We start from the raw sequence: 18649 nt of genomic DNA, 5'->3' as shown, positions 1-18649 counted from the left end.
TCCCCACCGAAACCAGGAAAACTGTCACCCATGCTCTGGTCACGAGCCGACTGGACTACGGAAACACCCTCTACGCAGGTACCACCGCTAAACTCCAGAAGAAACTCCAACGAATCCAAAACGCCTCAGCCAGGATCATATTAGACATCCCACGCAACGAACACATCTCTGGTCACCTGAAAGACCTCCACTGGCTACCCGTCAATAAGAGAATCACTTTCCGACTGCTAACCCACGCACACAAATCACTCTACGACATCGGACCAGAATGTCTCAACTCACGACTGTCCTTCTACACCCCCTCCCGCCAACTACGTTCTTCCAGCCAAGCCCTCGCCACTGTACTTCACATCAACAAGACCACCATGGGAGGCAGATCCTTCTCATACCTGGCTGCTAGAACATGGAACTCACTCCCCACTTACCTTCGCCTTACCCAGAACCACCTAGCATTCAGAAAGCAACTTAAAACATGGATATTTGACAAGTAATCCTCCTCCCCTTCCTAAGCGCCTTGAGACCCTCTGGGTATGTAGTGCGCTATATAAATTCTTTGACTTGACACTCTTCTTAGCACACCACTTCCTCTTACTCATGTCGTGTAAGTGGCGAAGGTCTCACTTTTTCGCCCAGTTCTGCTGAGTCCCAAACCCCCTGCTGTTTTAATTCTTGCTTCGACCTCAGTTGGTATCTATTTCTTACCACCTCCCCTCTACTTTTAGTTTGCTTAATACCAGTCTGTTCTTTCTCCCCGGTCCCTGAATTTGTCTCTACTGGTACCAAGGTATCAGAGCTTGCTCGACACGGACTAAACAAAACTGGTGCTCCTACAGGCAGAGCTGCCTCCACACGAACACTTCCTTTGACTGGGGTTAAGTATTTATTGGCAGAAAAGTGCCCCCAGCACACAGGGCCTCTAAAATGATGTAAAAACGCTCCTTTTGTGCATCGTCACGCTTCCCACTTCCAATTGACACGGCCCAAACCCCAATTCCAGACTTATCTTCTGTCTGTCTGCTTTGGGGAGACCGAAGCGCCCGTCACCAACACCTCGGCTGCTGCTCCCGGGGCTGCTTCCAAACCAGCGTCTCTCCTGACATGAATCAGCCCGCCTCGTCCTCCAGGTGAGAGTTCAGATTTACCATCTCCCCCGGGTCCTAGCGCCGTGTCAGTCTCCGCCACTGCTCCGCTCGTTTTTATAAAAAAAAAAAAAAGAGAAACTTGTTTTTACCGCGTTACTACATTGCGATTTCCCTTATCACCCATTCTCACCGCAGGCTTCCGTGCAGGAACATCTAAAGCCAATTTTCCCGGTGCGTTCGGACAGGGAGCTCCGGGACAGCCGTTAGCCTGCTGCCGCCATGTCCCTCTCACGTGACTCAGATCAGGTCTGATAAAGGAGGAAGAACGTCTCAGAGACAATGGGAACTAGGTTCGAGAATGCCTGAACTTAGATCATTGGGGGCTTGAGTACAGATGAAGTTTCCAGCTATGCTTAAAGTTATGTGGAATAATAAAATGTACACTTGTAACTAGCCAGAAGTAGATGAGCTGTTACTGAATATGAGGGAGTAGTTTAGTTTGGGTCTATCTAGCCTTCACTACTGCCCATATACTTAAACCTAGCACTTATTATATCTGATTTTGTTGAGCACGCAGCTACGCGTGGGTTTCCCGGCGCTAGAAGAACAGAAGTAAAAGAGGGCAAACGGGAGTGCAAGGAACAGGTTGCAAAGAGAACAGCCAGGTTTTCACTCCTTTGCGGAACTTAAGATAACATGTTTCAGACCGCAAAGGGATGGGAAGCGAGTTCCAGAGCGAGGGCGCCAGGTAAGAGAAAGAGCACCCACCGACTCTAGCACGCTTGAAACGGGGGACAGAGAATCTGCATTGAGTTGTGGATCTAAGGGTGCGGGAGGGACAATATTGATGGACTAAGGTGGATAGATAGTGAGGGGATTTTCCAGCTTTGATACGATGCATAAAGCATAGTGCTTTAAATTTGGACCTAGATTCTATGCGCAGCCAATGCAGGCTGCGCAGGGAAGAGGAGACCGGTTGTTGTAGGCAAATTACAAAGTAGACGGGCAGCCATGTTCTGAACCACTTGGAGCTTACGGGTGACCTCCTTGCAGGCACCCAGAAGAAGTACATTACCGTAGTCCAGCCGCGATGTCACTAAGGCCTGGACCACTGACTTCTGGGTGTCTGGGGGGAAGCATCCATGTGATATTCCTCAGCCACCTGATGATGGTAGTACAGGTGGCTGAGACTTTAACCACATGTTACCTCATGGATAACTGATGATCAAAGAGGACTTGCTAGCACTTGTTTATATGAATAATGAACATGGTATATCAGAGATACTGATCATTTCTCTTTGGGGAAAAAAAGGGGGATAACACTTACAAAAAAAAACCCCCAAAAACTTGTACACACTAAATCACACATATAATAGATGGTAAGGGATAGGATAGTTAGGGTGCTGAAAGACGGGGAGTTTCATAGGGGCGAGACAACGCCGAAGAAGAAGGGGGGGTTCCTCAGGGGAGGGAAAGGGAAAAAATAATAAAAAGTCCTCATTTGACCACAGAAATACAATACACAGCTACTCAGATGCTGCATTTATCCGGGAGGGTTGATTGCTGGGTAACATTTGGTTATGGCTGTAAACTTACATACGAGTAGTAAGATCATCTCCTGGAACCTTAATGGAATAGGAAGTTTCAAGAAACAGCAGAGGGTTTGCGATTTTTTAAAGAACCTGGAGGCTAGTATATATTTGTTGCAGGAGACCCATCTTGAGGCAAAAGTGTGTAAGAAGGTTTTTGAGAAAAAAACGCTGGGTACAGGATGTTTTATGCTCTAGGCAGAAGGGAATCTCTAAGGGAGTGGCAATAATTATCAGGGCAAACAAGGGAATTAGTGTACAGAGCTGGGACACTGACCAGTCAGGGAGGTGGTTGGTGGCGGTCCTTCTGATCGCTGGTTCACCTTACACATTTGCAGTGTTTTACGGCCCAAACGAAGATAATGAAACTTTTCTTCGTAATCTTGAGGATTTTAATCTTGAGCAAAACACCTCTTATTCTCGGTGGGGGGGATTTCAATCTTGTTTTAGATTGTCAGCTAGACCGTACCTCTAGAGCAAAATATGTTTTGCCCAAAAGGTCTCTCAGTTCTTAAGAACATAATAAAGGATTTCAACTTGGACGCTTGGAGAGCCAAGAATGGTGACTTAAGAGAATAGTCTTTCTATAGTAAGAAGTACAAACAATTCTCAAGAATTGACTTGTTCCTGGTAGACCATACCTTAAGAGTTTGTTCTGACCTCAGTTGCCCATATCCCAGTGGGCCTGTCAGACCACTCAGTTGTAGAACTAAACATCAATTTCAAGAACATGGTCTATGAACGCAGATGGACCCTAGACAGAACTATCCTACTAGATGATAGTATTGGAGTTAAAATTAAGAGCAGTATAGTGGAGTTCTTTTTATTCAATGTGGGTTCGACTACAGAACAAACTGTCTGGGAGTCATTCAAGGCTTTTCTTAGAGGTTTTTTGGGACACCAGATGAGACAAAAAAGAAAAGAGATAAAAGAGAAGCTAAAGATTTGGACTCTATTAAGAAGAACAGGAATTACAGCAGGCAACTCTAGGGGAAAGAGAAGATCCCAGAACTAGAAAAGGACTTTCTAGAGCTACAATTGAGTTTAAGCCAAAGCAGATAAGCTGATTCATGATAGATGGGAGACCAGCAAACTTAAAAACTTCGAATACGGGGAGAAGTGTGGGGCACTCCTAGCATGGAAGACTAGATCAGACAGGACCAGGAACAACATCAATACCCTGTCCCAACAAAATTCGGGAAAACAGTTGACTAAGGACGAAGAGATTAGGGCTAAAGCCAGGGGTTTCATGGAAGAGTTATTTCAGGAAAATATAAGCATTGGAACAGAAGAATTGGAACAGAAGAATTGGAGAAGTGGTGGAGCCAAAGGGTACTACCTCAATTGAGTGAGGCAGATAAAAAGACGCTATCGGGTGAGATCACTGAAGGGGAAATCAGGGTACAGTTAAAAAAAGATGAGTAGGAGTAAGGTCTCAGGCCCAGACGGCCTACCAACGGAGATCTATAAGGATAATGTGGAAGAGATTCTACCCTACTTGCTGTCTCTTTAATAATATATACCAGTAAGGAGGGGGTATTCCACCTTCATGGTTAGCGGCTGCTATCACTAATAGCTAAACCTAATAAAGATCCCATGAAAATAGAGTCTTATAGACCTATCTCTCTTCTGAATTCAGACCTTAAAATATTCCCTGGAATTCTGGCTGAGAGACTATCTAAAGTTATTAAAACCATTAACCATTCCGATCAAAGGGGCTTTGTGCCAGGTCGACAATTAAATGAGTTGACTTTTCAGGTCATCGGAGCAATAGATTTTGCAGAAGAAAAAGGACTGCCATTGGCCATCGTGGCAATTGATGCCGCGAAGGCCTTTGATCAGGTCAATTGGATGTTCCTTTGGGACACTGATCAGGTTTGGTTTTCCATCATCCTTTATTCAGGCTGTTAAAATATTGTATGGAAACCCACGGGCAAAAGTCTTGATTAATGGTTGCCTGGCGGACTGGTTTGCGATATCGAGAGGGACGAGACAGGGTTGTCCCCTGTCTCCTCTTCGATCTATACATCGAGCCCTTTGTTTTATTGTTGAGATCAGATCCAACAATCATTCCTTTTAAGATGGGTGGGCTGGAGCTAAAGACTGCATTATATGCAGACGACTTATTGCTGTATACCATCAATCCATTAAAGGCTATTCCTAAGTTATTTCAACTAGCATAGGAATATGGAGCAGTCTCGGGATACAGCAATAATAAGAGCAAAACAGATACAATGAGTTGGAATAGTCCTGCCCCCATACCAGGCGTGAAAACCAAGATCAGGTATCTGGGTATTTACATTACGCAAAAATTGATGGATGTTGCCAAAATAAGCTGGCAAACGGTAGTTAAAGATATAACTAAACTTTTACTAAGATGGGCCGGTCTACCTCTTAGTATATACGGTAGAGTCAATTTAATCAAAATGGTAGTATTGCCTAAAGTGACTTCTCCAGCCTTCAGGGCAAGATAGGCTAATTTATTTGAGCTACTAAGTCACCAAGAATTGCTTGGAGGAAGTTTAGAAGGGGGTTGAAAATGGGTGGACTGGCCCTCCCAGACTCACTTTTCTACTGTTATGCGTTAGTTAAAAAATTTCAGACTCCTGGCTAACAAGTTGGATTCATCTTCACATGGCCGTTTGTTCCAAGCAATGCTATCCGATCTCCCCAGGGTCTTGAATTTTTCTTGTTTAAATTCGGTGCCCAGAAATTTTACAAGAAAGTCCGCCTAAAAATCCTACTTTCAGCTCTTAAGTTGTGGCAAGCAGTCTGTAAAATCTGGAAAATTCCTTACTACAACTCCCTAGCACCAATTTGGGACTCCCCCGGAACGTTTATTAGATTGCCTTTCTTCCGCGTTGAGGGAGGCAGGCTTTGCAAGATGGGGAGACCTGCAAGGCAATTTAGATCTCCTAGACTGGACATCCTTATCTAATATGACAGGAAGATCCCTTACAAGGTTTAAATACCATCAATTATAATCTTGGTGGGGAAGTCAAAACTGGGCGCTAGAAGAAGAGGGACGTGAATTTCTAGAATTAGCCAGTAGACAAGAAGGATGGAAGGGGGAGGTCTCTTGGTACATTTTACTAATAGGAGCAAAAGATGGACAGGAGTAAGAAATCTCTAAACTTTGGGGCGACTTATTGGTAGATAGCACGGAAAAGAAGCTAGAGGTTTGGATAGATTAATTTATAATATCCCAAAAAACAATAAAACCTGCCAATCTTAGAAGGAACCATCTCTACACAGCACAGGGTCTACTGGACCCCTTCAAAATTGACAAAAATATCTGGAGAATCATATTTGTCCTAGATGTAAGCTTTTAGCTGCAGATGACATATTTTTGCAGACTGCCCAGAAATTAAAAACTATTGGCAACAGGTCTGCAGCTTCTTAGAGGAGGCACTGTCAAGACCAGTTATTTGCAGCCCAAGACTGATTTTTTTGGGTCTACCATATGATAACGATATTAGAGACAGTATCATTCAGTTTATATTTTATGTGATTGTCATCGCTAGGAGGGAGTTGTGCAGAGAATGGAAATCTCCAACCCCCCCAAGGTTTGCAGACTGCCCAAGAAATATCATGGCTGTAAGTTAATTAGATCTGTTGTGTAGTGGCGAGGGTGCGGCGAAGATCTGGGCTCTGTTGATAAAATGGTCGGACAGATAGACAATGAAAAGTCCAAAGATTATGCCAGGGGTTTGTGGTCTGGTCCTCCCTGGGGCAAGGTTTACTGACATCGAATAGGGGAGTTGGACTAGTAGACAGCCTACCTCTGGGAGATCTTTTAACCACCAAGCATAAAATTCCAGGGCGCACAGTAATGTTTTGTGCCGGCGGATTTGAGAGATCCCATCCAGAGTCATACTATCTGGTGGCATATACAAGGACCAAAAAAATCTTTAAAAAAAAAATTGTGGATATATAAAGGCAATGTTTTAGGTCCCTATAGTAGCCTTTCCCATTAAAGACGACTATAAGTGATCAGCAGTCCAAAGGGTAATATTGGCTGGCCACAGGCACCCCCCTAGGTCACCAGCTCCATTATGCTACCACTGAACATGGTCATGTTTGTTATCAAACATGCCTCATCACCACTGTCATGATTTCAAATGTCTGGTTTGATGAGTCATGCACCCGGATGGCTACCTTAGATGTTGCCCACCTGGTTGCCCCAGCCTTTCCTGTGCTCTGGCTGGCAGCATGCAGCTGCTACCGCCAACACAGAAATCCAACCTCAAAAAAGGCCTGCATGGGAAGCAGTAAGCAACTCCCCCATTGACAAGATGGCTAGTGAAGTGTCACATCAAGGCTGGGAGCTTCAAAGCATGCGCAACCGGATATCAACCCTACCCTACTAAAACACTGGCAGCAGTGTGGAAGCGCAGGCCACTAGAGACAGCTTGCAGTCAGTTGGATATTTGCACTAAATACTATTTTGCACTTTACTAAACTTAGTTGAGCTCAGTTATTACCTTTATTTTTAAAATCAAATTAGCTTTTAACTTGGTTGTTGCTTTTTCAATTGAATTACTGTCAGTCAAGCTGATTGCGCTCGCATTGGTGGGGGGGTCAAAGTGGGAGAAGTCAGAGCTCCTACCCTACTAAAACACTGGCTGCAGCACTGACAGATGGTGCACCGCAAGCCCATCTGCGCATATACACAGCTATCTGGGGCCTAGGACAAGCCGTTCTGCCCTTTTTTTTACCTAAACCTGATTAACTGAAAATACTCTCCTCCGAACTTTATGAACTGGAGACCCCTCTCATAAAACTTAACTAATTAGGCATACTTTGCCAGAAATTGGATCAGTCCTTCTCCAATCCTACTATCTCTTGTTGTTACCCAAAAGCCGGTTCCAGGAAGCTTGTTTCTGGTCCAGGGAGGAGCCAGATTTGGCAGTTGGGGCTCGACTGTTCCCATGAGGAACATGGTCAAGAGCTGGGTTGGGGTAGTGAGCAAAACTATGGATTTAAGTCTGAATCAAGCATTCACCCACAGTCAAGAGATCATTCAGCATTCCGTCCATCATTTGCTGCCGCAGGAACCCTCATACCTTCCCTTCAAAAATGGACGGTAAAGATTTACAACTATGCAATGATATGCAACTGATCTTCTCCATCAATGATACTCTGAAGTCTAGAACCTTCTTTCAACAATTTATGCTGTACATACGGGATTCGATGAATCAATTGAAACAACTCCAATAAAACAAATTGTGGTGACAAAAAATACACAGCAGTGGCTTCCTTCCTTTAGGCCCCCAGAAATGGTGACTTCTCTCCCCCCCACCGCCCCACCCCCCATACCCAAGAAAGCAGTAAAGAGCCAGCTGATTTTTGGCCAACCTAGACACTGCCACACTACACCCTTGATGAGTAAGCTTCATTGGCTCCCTGTGGCCAACAGATATGTCTTTAAATCAGGGTACAAGAACCCTACCTTCATTTCTGCAAATATTCTGTGTTACATCCCTAATCAACTACTTCGATCAGTTGCATTTGTTAACTATACCCAAACGTCAAAGGAAGAGACTGGAAAGTGCTAGGTTCAGTGTTACGCCCAGCAACAAACGTTCCATTGGGATATTATTTATGATGTTTATGTTTTTGATTACAGTGTCCTTTCCCTGATGAAGGGGTGTACGATAACCCCGAAATGCATTGGATGTAGATAAAGGATTGTATCGCATTGTGCAAACGAACAATGTTACTGAACCTATATTGAAATTTAATCAAAGAAGTTTTTTGATGAATAAACCAAATATTGAAACCATCACCTAAACTCCGTGAATCCTCTGTGACCCATAGAGGAATTATAGTGTGCATACAAGGATGGGACCAGTGGTCCACTGACCCCACACTTCTTTACTGTTAGACCTGCCAGTGACAGTCAATGGTACTTCTCCCCCAGCCCCTCATTGACCGCAATGGCAAAGTTTCTCAGTAGTGAGTTGCAGACTTATGTCTGCAACAACCCATAACTCTGGTTAAATGCATCCGGTTTGGTTTTGTGACTAAGGCCCTAATTACAACTTTGGGAGGCCGCCAGCCTGCAGCAGCGGAGTCGGTTGCGGAAATGCCGCCAAGCTAGCGGCATCCTGAAAGCCACATAACTTTCCTCCGGGGCTGGTGGTGTTGCAGTGGTGAAGCTAAGGTAGACTGCATGCTTCGGCTCTAGGAGAGGTCATGAAGCCAATGCTGGCCGCACTGCTGTGCTGCCAGCAAGGTCGGGTGCACTGTTTCCATGCACCATGCTGTGCATGGCAAAGCGTGCACACACCAACAAGACTGGCATGTGGGGCTAACATGGGCCTCAGCCACACATGGGCCTATATGCCCCACAGTCCTTGTGTGGCCCTTTACCTGCCTTTTGGCCTACCTTTTCATGGGAGCGTCCACACAACTAATTCAGACAGCTGTGCTCATGCCAGCACTGCCTCCATTGACTGATGCCTTCCCCACCACCGCTGTGGAAAATGTAATGTTGAAGGTGTCACAGCAGTCTGGAAGCAGTCGTGGCTGTCGGACCGCCAGGGTAGAGGGCGGGCCGCCAAACGACAACGGTCCCTGGAACACCAAAATAGTAATTGGGCCAAAAATTTACTTTAAAAATCTGCTTTGTTTTTAAGGATTGGCGATGAATTTCCTTTGCCATGTCAATTACTTATCGTCAAAATTCACACTCAAATGCTCAACACTTGCTACAGCAGGACTACTCTTTCCCACACTATCAGGACTGGGCTAAGGATTTCTTATTGTGAATCACAGGACCATTTTTGGGGTGCTGTGATATTACATAGGGAGGCCTACCCACATATCACTCGTTTCCTATACAAAATTCCTAGAAAGACCCTACCACCCCCTCCCCAATTGTGTTCTCCATTCAGCTCAAAGTGTTCTACCATACAGCTACTTAGGTAAAGGAATACTACATTCTCGGTTTATGTTGCAAATACCGAGATCTCATTACACAATTAAAGCTACTACAGTTTAGAAGCCTGATGTAAACACTTATTCTAGTCTAGTTCCGGTTTGCCTGGTCATTCAGTACTTTAATTACTTTTTAGGACCATAATGCTTTTGGCAACCAAACGCTTTATAAATTCCAGTTCATAGACCAAACACTATATATGTTTATTTAACCTACTGGCGGTTGCCAGTAGGTAGTTATAGTTAGGACCTAGTGGTAAGTGTCCTAAGGTAACTAACTCGCACCCTCGTCAGGCACTGCTAAAAACCCACATATTACATCACTCATGACATCTTCTAGGACATCATTGATCCTAATACTGCAACATTGGCTGTAAAATTATTGATGAGGAAACTGCATGGCAGGCGCTAGTCACTTACCATAGGGCAGGAGCTACAGTTTCTTCAGATAACTGCTAAATATCTATGGTTGTGTGTGTAAAATACGAAGCCAACTAACGTTCCCGTAACCTTTGATATAGACAGATAGCTCACTCAACAAATCATCCAAACCAATAAAGACTTTCAAGAATGTGTGGATATAGATAAATGCAATTTTCCACATTTAAGACAGCAAGGTATAACCTAGACCTGCTGCAATAGATGAAAGCCTGTTCACCATTGCAGGTATGATTGATCCTTGGAACGGTCATGCTGTTACAAGAATTTTAGGAGTGAGTTTGGCACATGAACCATTTTGAATAATAAGTAGGGGCATATTCAACAACTTTTCATACCAACGATAAAAGTTTTAACTGAATTCTTAACCATAGACCACAAAAGCACTGGAGTACGGATTAGAAGTTAACCATTCTGACAGCCAATGGACAACTCTAGCTGCAAACTAAGAATTTCTCATTGATTAATTTGAGGGACAGAGTCATAAATCTGCATACACGGGATCTGTCCTACCTTTGTAGCAAAACACTTTATGGATCCACCAAGGATTAATAAAGTAATACAGGACTTGTAGGATTTTGTGGATTTTCCAGAAGTTCAAAATTTGTAAAACCCGCCCTCAATAGGAAGACAGTAAAAGGATTAAAGTTCATAAACTTCAACCTTGCTGGGGCAAACTATCAAGTTTGTATAGCTACTACAGGGCCCTGACTTGCCACAGCAAATACCAAAAGAGACCTTGTAACCACACAGTTTACAAGACAGCCCATACTGCTAGCACACAGGAACTATGCTGCAATTGTCACTGAGGGGCTTCAATCTAAATCAATGCTGTGGGTAAGCTTGGGCCACATAGGCCAGTAAGTAAATGCTGCACCCGAGGCTTTGGTAGACAGCCATAGGCTGGGTTGTAACTATCAATATCAGGACCCAAGGTCAGGAAGCCAATTCAACCAAAATCATGGCCATCTAACCACCCAACAAGGTACCAGGTGGCACCTTCTCCCTTGCAGGCATTAGGGGCTAATGCACCCTTCTCTGCCATTGGCCACTGAAAAATACTTCATGTGAAACCAATCTCCACGAAATAAAGACAAAATCCAGTTCACTTTTTTGGTTTAATAAACAGGTGCACATTCATAAATAAAACAGATCAAGGAAGCTTGTTTGAAGATCCAGCCATCAATGTGCTCTAGAAAAAAAAAAAGAACGATTAATTTGCCAGCAAATTATACAAAGTGTATTGCTATAATTATAGAATACATGGCTGAGTACCCTATGAAAAGTGTTTACATCAAGAGTTAGAAGTCAAACGTGAGGTTTATTTGTCCTTTACAATGGCAACCTAAGATTATAAAACATGAAGATTACCCAGGTTGAACATTCAGCTTTCTTTAATAAAAATCTTTTCGAAGCAGTACAAAAAATACTTTACATTCAAGCTGCAATCAGGGCCTATTAGTGAAAAGCTTTAAAGAATAGCTGCAGAGTAGACCACAGCGTGTTCATTCTAACAAGATAGGACTTTTGTCCGGCCTTTTTAGTAGTGGGGAGGAAGAGGAGGCAGAAATATAAGATTTGAGCCTAAAGAGAATAAATGAAGTGGAAAAAGGAAAAGCATATAAGGTACGATTTTAAGTATGGAGGAAGAAGCAATAGAAGTCACAAAGTGACAACATTACTGGTGGTCTATTTGTACCGGTGGTTACAGGTGGCAGGCTGTGGCATTGTGTGGATCAAAATTGATTTTTCATCGTAGAAATCTGACATGGAGCAACACATTAATGCAGAGAAATAGTTGAATGATACATCTATGATAACAGTAACCAAGCAGAGGTAAAACCTACAAGGAGGAGATAACTAAGTGTAGGGTTGGTGAAGGAGGCACGAGGTGGAATCATGACTAAGGAGCCTTTGCATTCAGCAGCAATGGTGGTGGACACCCAAGCAAAACCTTGTTTTACGTGTCCTAGTAGTGAAAAACAAACATTTCAGTACTGCAAGGACTCTCTCCCATAGGATAACAGATGCCTTGTTACATTTTAGAAGTGTCATTTCCAAATGGAAGAGAACCAGTTCATGTTTGGGGTCTCTGAAATCACATTTCAAAATCTTAACTTATGGTTAAGTTGCAATGGCACTTTAAAAAGTTGGATTTTTCTTCCTAATCATTTGGTGCCTGCAGCCTGTATGTCACACGATGGGTGTAGTTGGCAGTTGATTTTTGTGTATTTCTCCTAAAAAGCCACACAATGGGAGCTTAGGTGTGACTAGATGGGCCATACTTGGTGGGATTTCAGGGGGGTGGGGGCTGTAGAGGAGCTGGACACAACATTACTTACACCAATATAGGCTATGTCCTGTCCCCACATAAAGGGCCTAATGACCCTGTATTGTCACTTCAGCAAGGTTGAAGCCAAGGCAGGGGATTCCTTGAACTTAAAAGCCACTGTCTAGAAGCTTCACCCACCTTCAAGAACTAAGCCACCAGGGTATAAAAGATGGACCTCAGATATTACTTCAGTACACTTCTGGACCGGTGGATACCTTGCCAGGAAGGACTGCTGTGCTGCTGAAGGACTGCCACTCTGCTGGACCACACTGATGGAACTTCTGCTTTGCTGACCTGCTGCCCTTTTGCCTGGGTGAGAAAGACTGAACCTGTGACACATTTTGACACGGATCCATGCTTCGCACAGCAAACCAGGATTGACTGTGCTCTGTTCAAGTGGTCAAACTGGGTACTTGCAGCTTGCCCATCAGGGTTAGTCAACTTGTGACTTCATCCTGGTCCGGCGCGACCAGATATCCATAGATGGCGCTTTACGCCTTTGGATGCTATTTTCACTAAAGTTCAAAATTCAATACCTCTGGTTCTACTAATTGGATTCTTGTTATTTTTGTCTGGGTTTATTTATTAAATTTAAATCTATTTTTCTAACCTGGTGTGGGATTCTTCGTGTGGTGTTTTCACAGTTTTTCTGTTTGAAGTGTTGCACTAATACTTTACACAGCCTGCAAGTTAAACCGGACTGATCTGTGCCAAGCAACAAAGGGATGAGCACAGGTTAATATGGGGTTTACTTGTGCCTTACCCCGACATGGATAGTGGTTGCTGCTGGACCATGGGTCGTGCCCTAGTCAACCAACAACCACATTTTACACTTTTTTGGGTAGGTATCCTGGTGCTACGAATAAATACTCAAGTGATCCTGTGACTCTAGTTAACATTTTCCTTGCATAAACTTAGCCTGCATTAATACTTTCCTGAAATAAAATAATATCCACCAGTCCATGCTAGTGCAAGCCTCACTCCTTCCAACCTTTCAGGCAGCAACCATGTTGCTAATCGCTGCAATTTGACCACCAATGTTTCTTCTAGAAATCTTTGTCGTGCTTGAAGCCAAAAATGTTTGAGGGTCACCACCTCTGAGCTACAAGTTACGTAGGTATACCGCTTGCAACCCCTTTAAACATAACACTTAACTTCTGTTTACACAAATTTGTTACTTTATTCCACAAAGTCACATTTCACTTATTTCTAAAAGGATACATTTTTCTGAGATAATAGGGGATCATAAAGTGACAGGATAGGTTTTGCTGTGTTCCTGACCCTGTCAAATCTTGACCCTCCTCACCCAAAGAAATACATACGTGTATCTTTTATAAGGAGAGACTATTGCAAGTTCCCCATTTCTGAGCTACCGTAGCTGGAGTGGTTTCTCTTTTTCCGCCTATACTGATCACGTAACATTTGAGACCTTTTGGAACACAAATGTCTCCCAAAACTTTTAAGTAGGACATGCAGTGTCTTTGTCTGGCAGCTAGGCACTCTAGATTGACAGCCGAGAGGGCTATATTGCATGACAATGCATTTCAGGGCAGTGATGTTGACCACCACACTGAAATGCGTTAGTCTAATGCCTGAAAAGTGATACGATGACTTTTTTAAACTAGTACATATGCTGTGCACTTTTCTTCTTGCGACTGGCAAGGAGAGCTGACCTAGAAATAAAACAGCAACATTGTGCTTACTAATAATTGCAGGCATGGTAAACTTATGGGAATTTACACATTCACAAGTAGTACAATCGATTTACATGGCACCAAGGGCGTAGGCTCTTAACCACTTCTGTGCTCATGACGAAATGGTTCTGTCGTCAGCACAAGTGTGCTCATGATGGAACTATTTCACCATGCACACTTACAAAAAATCCAATTTTTTGCCTTTGGAGGAAACTCAAGGCATGGTTTTGGTTGTCCTTGTAATGACGATCATGCGCATGGCACGCTGTCATTAGAATGAAAATGTTTCATGCTTGTGGGGCTCTCAGCCACCAGAGCATCGAAACACATGGTAGAGGTATTGTTAGAAAGGGGAGAATGTCCCGTTTCCAAAGGTTCCCTTACCTAGTGGATCACTGCTTGGAGGGCTATCCACAAACAGGGGTCCACCCACTAGCCACCAGGGAGGGGGAAGCGGCCCCTTGGGCAAGGGCTTTACTGCCCTCATTAATTTTTGGCACAGTGTCTGTGCCAGAACAAATGTTCTACACCTCAGCATTTCCCTCAGTCTCCCAAGTAAAATCATAACTCACTTGTGTGGGTGGGCCAAATGCCAGTCACTGGGAAGGGCCAAAACATAGGGATTAAGAGTATAACAGTGGGAATTGTAAGCGCTACATTAAAAAAAAATATATATGTTTAGCAGATTCTGCAAGGACAGGCACACAAGTGAGGTATTTTCTTCTGGATACCAAAGGGAACGCTGGGTGGTAGGAAATTTCAGTCAACTCAGTGATCCTACAACGCTGGCACATAAAAATGTTAGAATTTTTTTTTTTCTCACCACATTGAGGTTTGCAGGGAAATGTTGGGGGGTCCACACAAGCCATAGCTCACAGGACTCCCCAGGGTGTCTAGCTTTCAAAAATGTTTGGGTTTGGTAAGTTTACCTAGTTAGACGCTGAGCCCGGGGCCATAAACCCAGGTACTCCCCGAAAAACCAGGTTGTTTTAAGAAATGTAATTTTTAGGTCTCCGCAACACATTAATGGCCCTTGCCTGTCACGTGTACTTGACCCACCCACACGAGTGAGGTACCATTTTATAGGGAGACTTTGGAAAATGCGGGGTGGGTGGAAGTTTGTGGACCCACGCAGATTCCAGAACTTTCCATCACAGAAATGTGAGGAAAATTTGATTTTTTTACAAAGTTTGCAAGGGATTCTGGGTAACAGAACCTGGTGCTAGCCAGACAAGTCACCCCATCCTGGATTCCCCTGGGTGTTTAGTTTTCAAACTTGTATAGGTTTGTTAGGTTTCCTTAGGTGCTGGCGGAGCTAGGGTTCAAAATATACAGCTAGGCACTTTGCAAAAAAAGGGTCAGTTTCATTGTAACAATTGTGTGCGCATGTTGCTTTTTGGCCCGTTTACTGTCGCGGGCACTAGGCCTACCCACACAAATGAAGTATCATTTTTATTAGGGAACTTAGGGGAATACAGAATTGTAGAACAACTGTTACTACCTATGGACGCATTTCTGTCTCCCAAAATGTAAGAATGTTTAAAAAAAGAAGTCACTTTGAAAAATGTCCTGTAATTCACATGCTAGTATGGATAACCACAATTTCGGAGATGTGCAAATAGCTACTATTTCTAAACGCTATATTTTGTTCCCATTTCAGAAATACATAGGTGTCTTCCATACAGATTTTTTTACGGTTTATATTTTGCCAAATTGCTATAACCCGGTACAAAATAAAAAAAACATTGCAAGACGCTGCTCAGTTATTGGCTCTGGGTTAGCAGGGTTCTTGGTAAACCTACAAGTCCTATATAACCCCACAACTAGAAGGGTCAAGCAGATGGAACGGTATATTGCTTTAAAAAATCTGTCATCTTAGAAGTTACATGTGAAAACATTGGAACAAATGCTTTTTCTTCAACTTTTCCTATTTTCAACTGTTTGCATCTATAATAAAAACTTGTAAGATCTATACAAATGACCCCTTGCTGAATTCCGAATGTTGTCTATTTTTCTGAAATCTATAGCTTTCCAGGATCCATTATTGCTTTCATACCCATTTCTACCATTAACTAGGAGGTTGAAAGCACAAAAAAATAGCAAAATAGGCTATGCCGCAGTAAAATGCCAAAACTGTAAAAAAAAAGTTGTTTTCTGACAAAAGTCTGTCCCTGAAAGCTGGTGATTTCAGCACCACAAACCCTTTGTTGATAACATTTGCAGGGGGAAAAAAAAGACGCTTTAATCTGCAGCACTTTTTCCCCCATTAAAAAAAAAAAATTTGCTGCATTTTAGCTCATTTCTGTGTCCCCTCCAGGGGAATTAACAAACCCTGGGTACCTTTAAAATCCCATGATGTTGGAAGGTACAGGGGCCTAAGCGTGAACTACTCCAAGTAGCCGAAAAAGGCTTAGCACAGGGGAGTAAGGCCTAGCAGGTAACAGTGGATGGACGCGGGGTAGAAGAACACTGCAAGGCGCCTCAGCAGCTCAGATGTGTTACCTTCATCAATCCTCTGCCACAAACTGGACCGAGCCGGAGGAAACGTATCCATGCACATCAGGGCGATCGTCCACACTGCGGCCTGGAGAAAGCAGACACATTAAATCCAAGCAATACCTACAGAGACAATCATTAAATGCACAATAGGACGTAAAGCGGAAGGCAGATAACCGCCATTAGTTAACACAAACTCTCTCCTTTGGGGTGTACAGTGGTATCAAGTTATCCAGTTGCAGCCGTGTTTGAGGCGACAGCTACCACAAGTTAGCCTTGGACATGTTAGAACTCTGGATTGGACTCGTGACTAGACAATAACGCCACGATTGTAAAGATTTTCCACCACAGGACAAAAGTGTATTAAGCATAACATTTTAATGAAAGCATTTTTAAACAAGACGCACTTGTGGGTTACTTACCAATGTATAAACTACACTGAGTAAATTAAACTCAAGAATTTTAAGAATGCAGCGACATTAACCGGATTTAAACATACTTTATGTTCGGGAAATTATTAAGTCAAATGGAAAGTTTGTCACGTAAGACGCAAATGATTGTGGCATTTATGTAAATAAATGATAAATGAACACAGTGAATGATGTCCATTGTCCACATGGACAAGTGCCGCCGGATCCTGCACCAGTTTACCATTTGCAACAACAACAAAACAAAGTGGTAAAGATGACGAACACTTGTGCCCACGGTCAACGATGCTAAAAAGATGCAGCGGCGTCCTCACCTACGCAGGCACTTGAACTGGTTTCCCCTCACAGTGCACTAGTCTAGTGAAAGATTTCGGAGGGCGATAGCAGAAGTTTCACATTAAAAAAAACCAACAAAAAACAAAATAAAACCCAAGTACAACTATTAACTCGCGCCAGCAAATTAAAGTCTCTTTAAAAGGCCCATGCAAAGTGGCTTAATAAGTGCACGCTGTTGATTAGTAAGAGTGCAGCTCTTTGTATAAACAGGAGTCAGAACTTAAAATGTTACCATGTTTATACTAAATGTTCTGCTGCCATCTAGTGAGCAATGTATTTATCTACTGAAACCTTGTCATCAAAATCAGGTCTCTGTAGCCAGCAGCAGCCATGAAAGAAAGGGGACGAGCATGTGCCTAGCAGTCTGACGTAAAAGCATTTATGTGCGTTAAATCTGGATTTATAAGGCGGAAACCGCTTTACATGGGCGAATCTAAGTGATAAAGTAGGCCACACCCCCGACTCTGCCCGGTTTTGCGTTACCCTGTTCTCCTTCCTCACTGTTTTTCTGATGCCTATTTGTACGTGTTGTGAAGCGCTCTGATACCTTCGGGTCCAGCTAGCGCTATACAAAACTTTAATAAATAAAAAATAAAAATAAAAACACAGTTTCTCTCAAAGTAAGGGTTGGCTTTAATCCAGCAGCGCCCCGAATTAAAAAACCAAAATATCGTTGAGGTAACTAAGCATCAGTACTAAGTGGAAAGCAGTGCAGTCACTCTCCCTTTCAAATGAAAGGAGTGCAGGTACTCCGTACCAAATAGCACCTGTCCATTTAAAGGACCAGTAACCTTGCAGGTCAAGCATTAATACGTGCACACCTGATTTATCCACGTGTGCACTTCGTTTCTTGGATTATCCGATATTCTGGAACATGAATTCGCAGCAAGGACATTCTAAATGCCAGCTCACACTTAAAACGCCTCGTCAGGGGTAGTAAGCGCTATATAAAAGGTCATTTACAAATTACCTTTATGGGGCAAATGCGCTTAGTGGACAAACCAAAGCTCTTCTCCATATGACAACTTTGAGGGTATTAGGTTCACATCCTAAAAGGTCTACAGCGTATTTTATATAGTGTACATTACCACACGTCTTCAGTATTGAACTGCTGGAAATAACAGGTGCTACTAATAAACTATTAAATTGTACTCCAATTTACCTCTCCAAAATGGCAGGCAGAGATGGCCTTTCCGGGATTTTAAGCATGTGATCTGCACCAGAAGCAAAGTGGCCATCGTGCTGGCACCCTTGTGAATGCAGGGAAAGGCCTACAGCTCCAAGTCCCAACAAAGTAGGATTCCATTTCGAA

The 18649-nt window shown here is 43.2% G+C and overlaps 1 protein-coding gene across 1 annotated transcript in view; it reads right to left on the bottom strand.

Moving 5' to 3' along the window:
* Positions 1-11155: 11155 nt before the first annotated feature.
* The window catches only part of LOC147707124 (uncharacterized), a 120754-nt gene continuing 113260 nt past the window's right edge, over positions 11156-18649 (bottom strand). Inside the window, exons 21-22 of the mRNA XM_086925180.1 lie at positions 16580-16661; positions 11156-11243 (exon numbers count right to left, since the gene is read on the bottom strand). Coding sequence (XP_086781306.1) covers positions 16585-16661 — 77 coding nt within the window. The 3' untranslated portion in view covers positions 11156-11243; positions 16580-16584. The remainder of the gene's footprint in view (positions 11244-16579; positions 16662-18649) is intronic.

The sequence above is a fragment of the Lissotriton vulgaris genome, chromosome 6 (genome assembly GCF_964263255.1).
Source record: "Lissotriton vulgaris chromosome 6, aLisVul1.2, whole genome shotgun sequence".
Taxonomy (NCBI): Eukaryota; Metazoa; Chordata; class Amphibia; order Caudata; family Salamandridae; genus Lissotriton; species Lissotriton vulgaris.
This window is presented reverse-complemented; position numbering and strand designations above follow the sequence as displayed.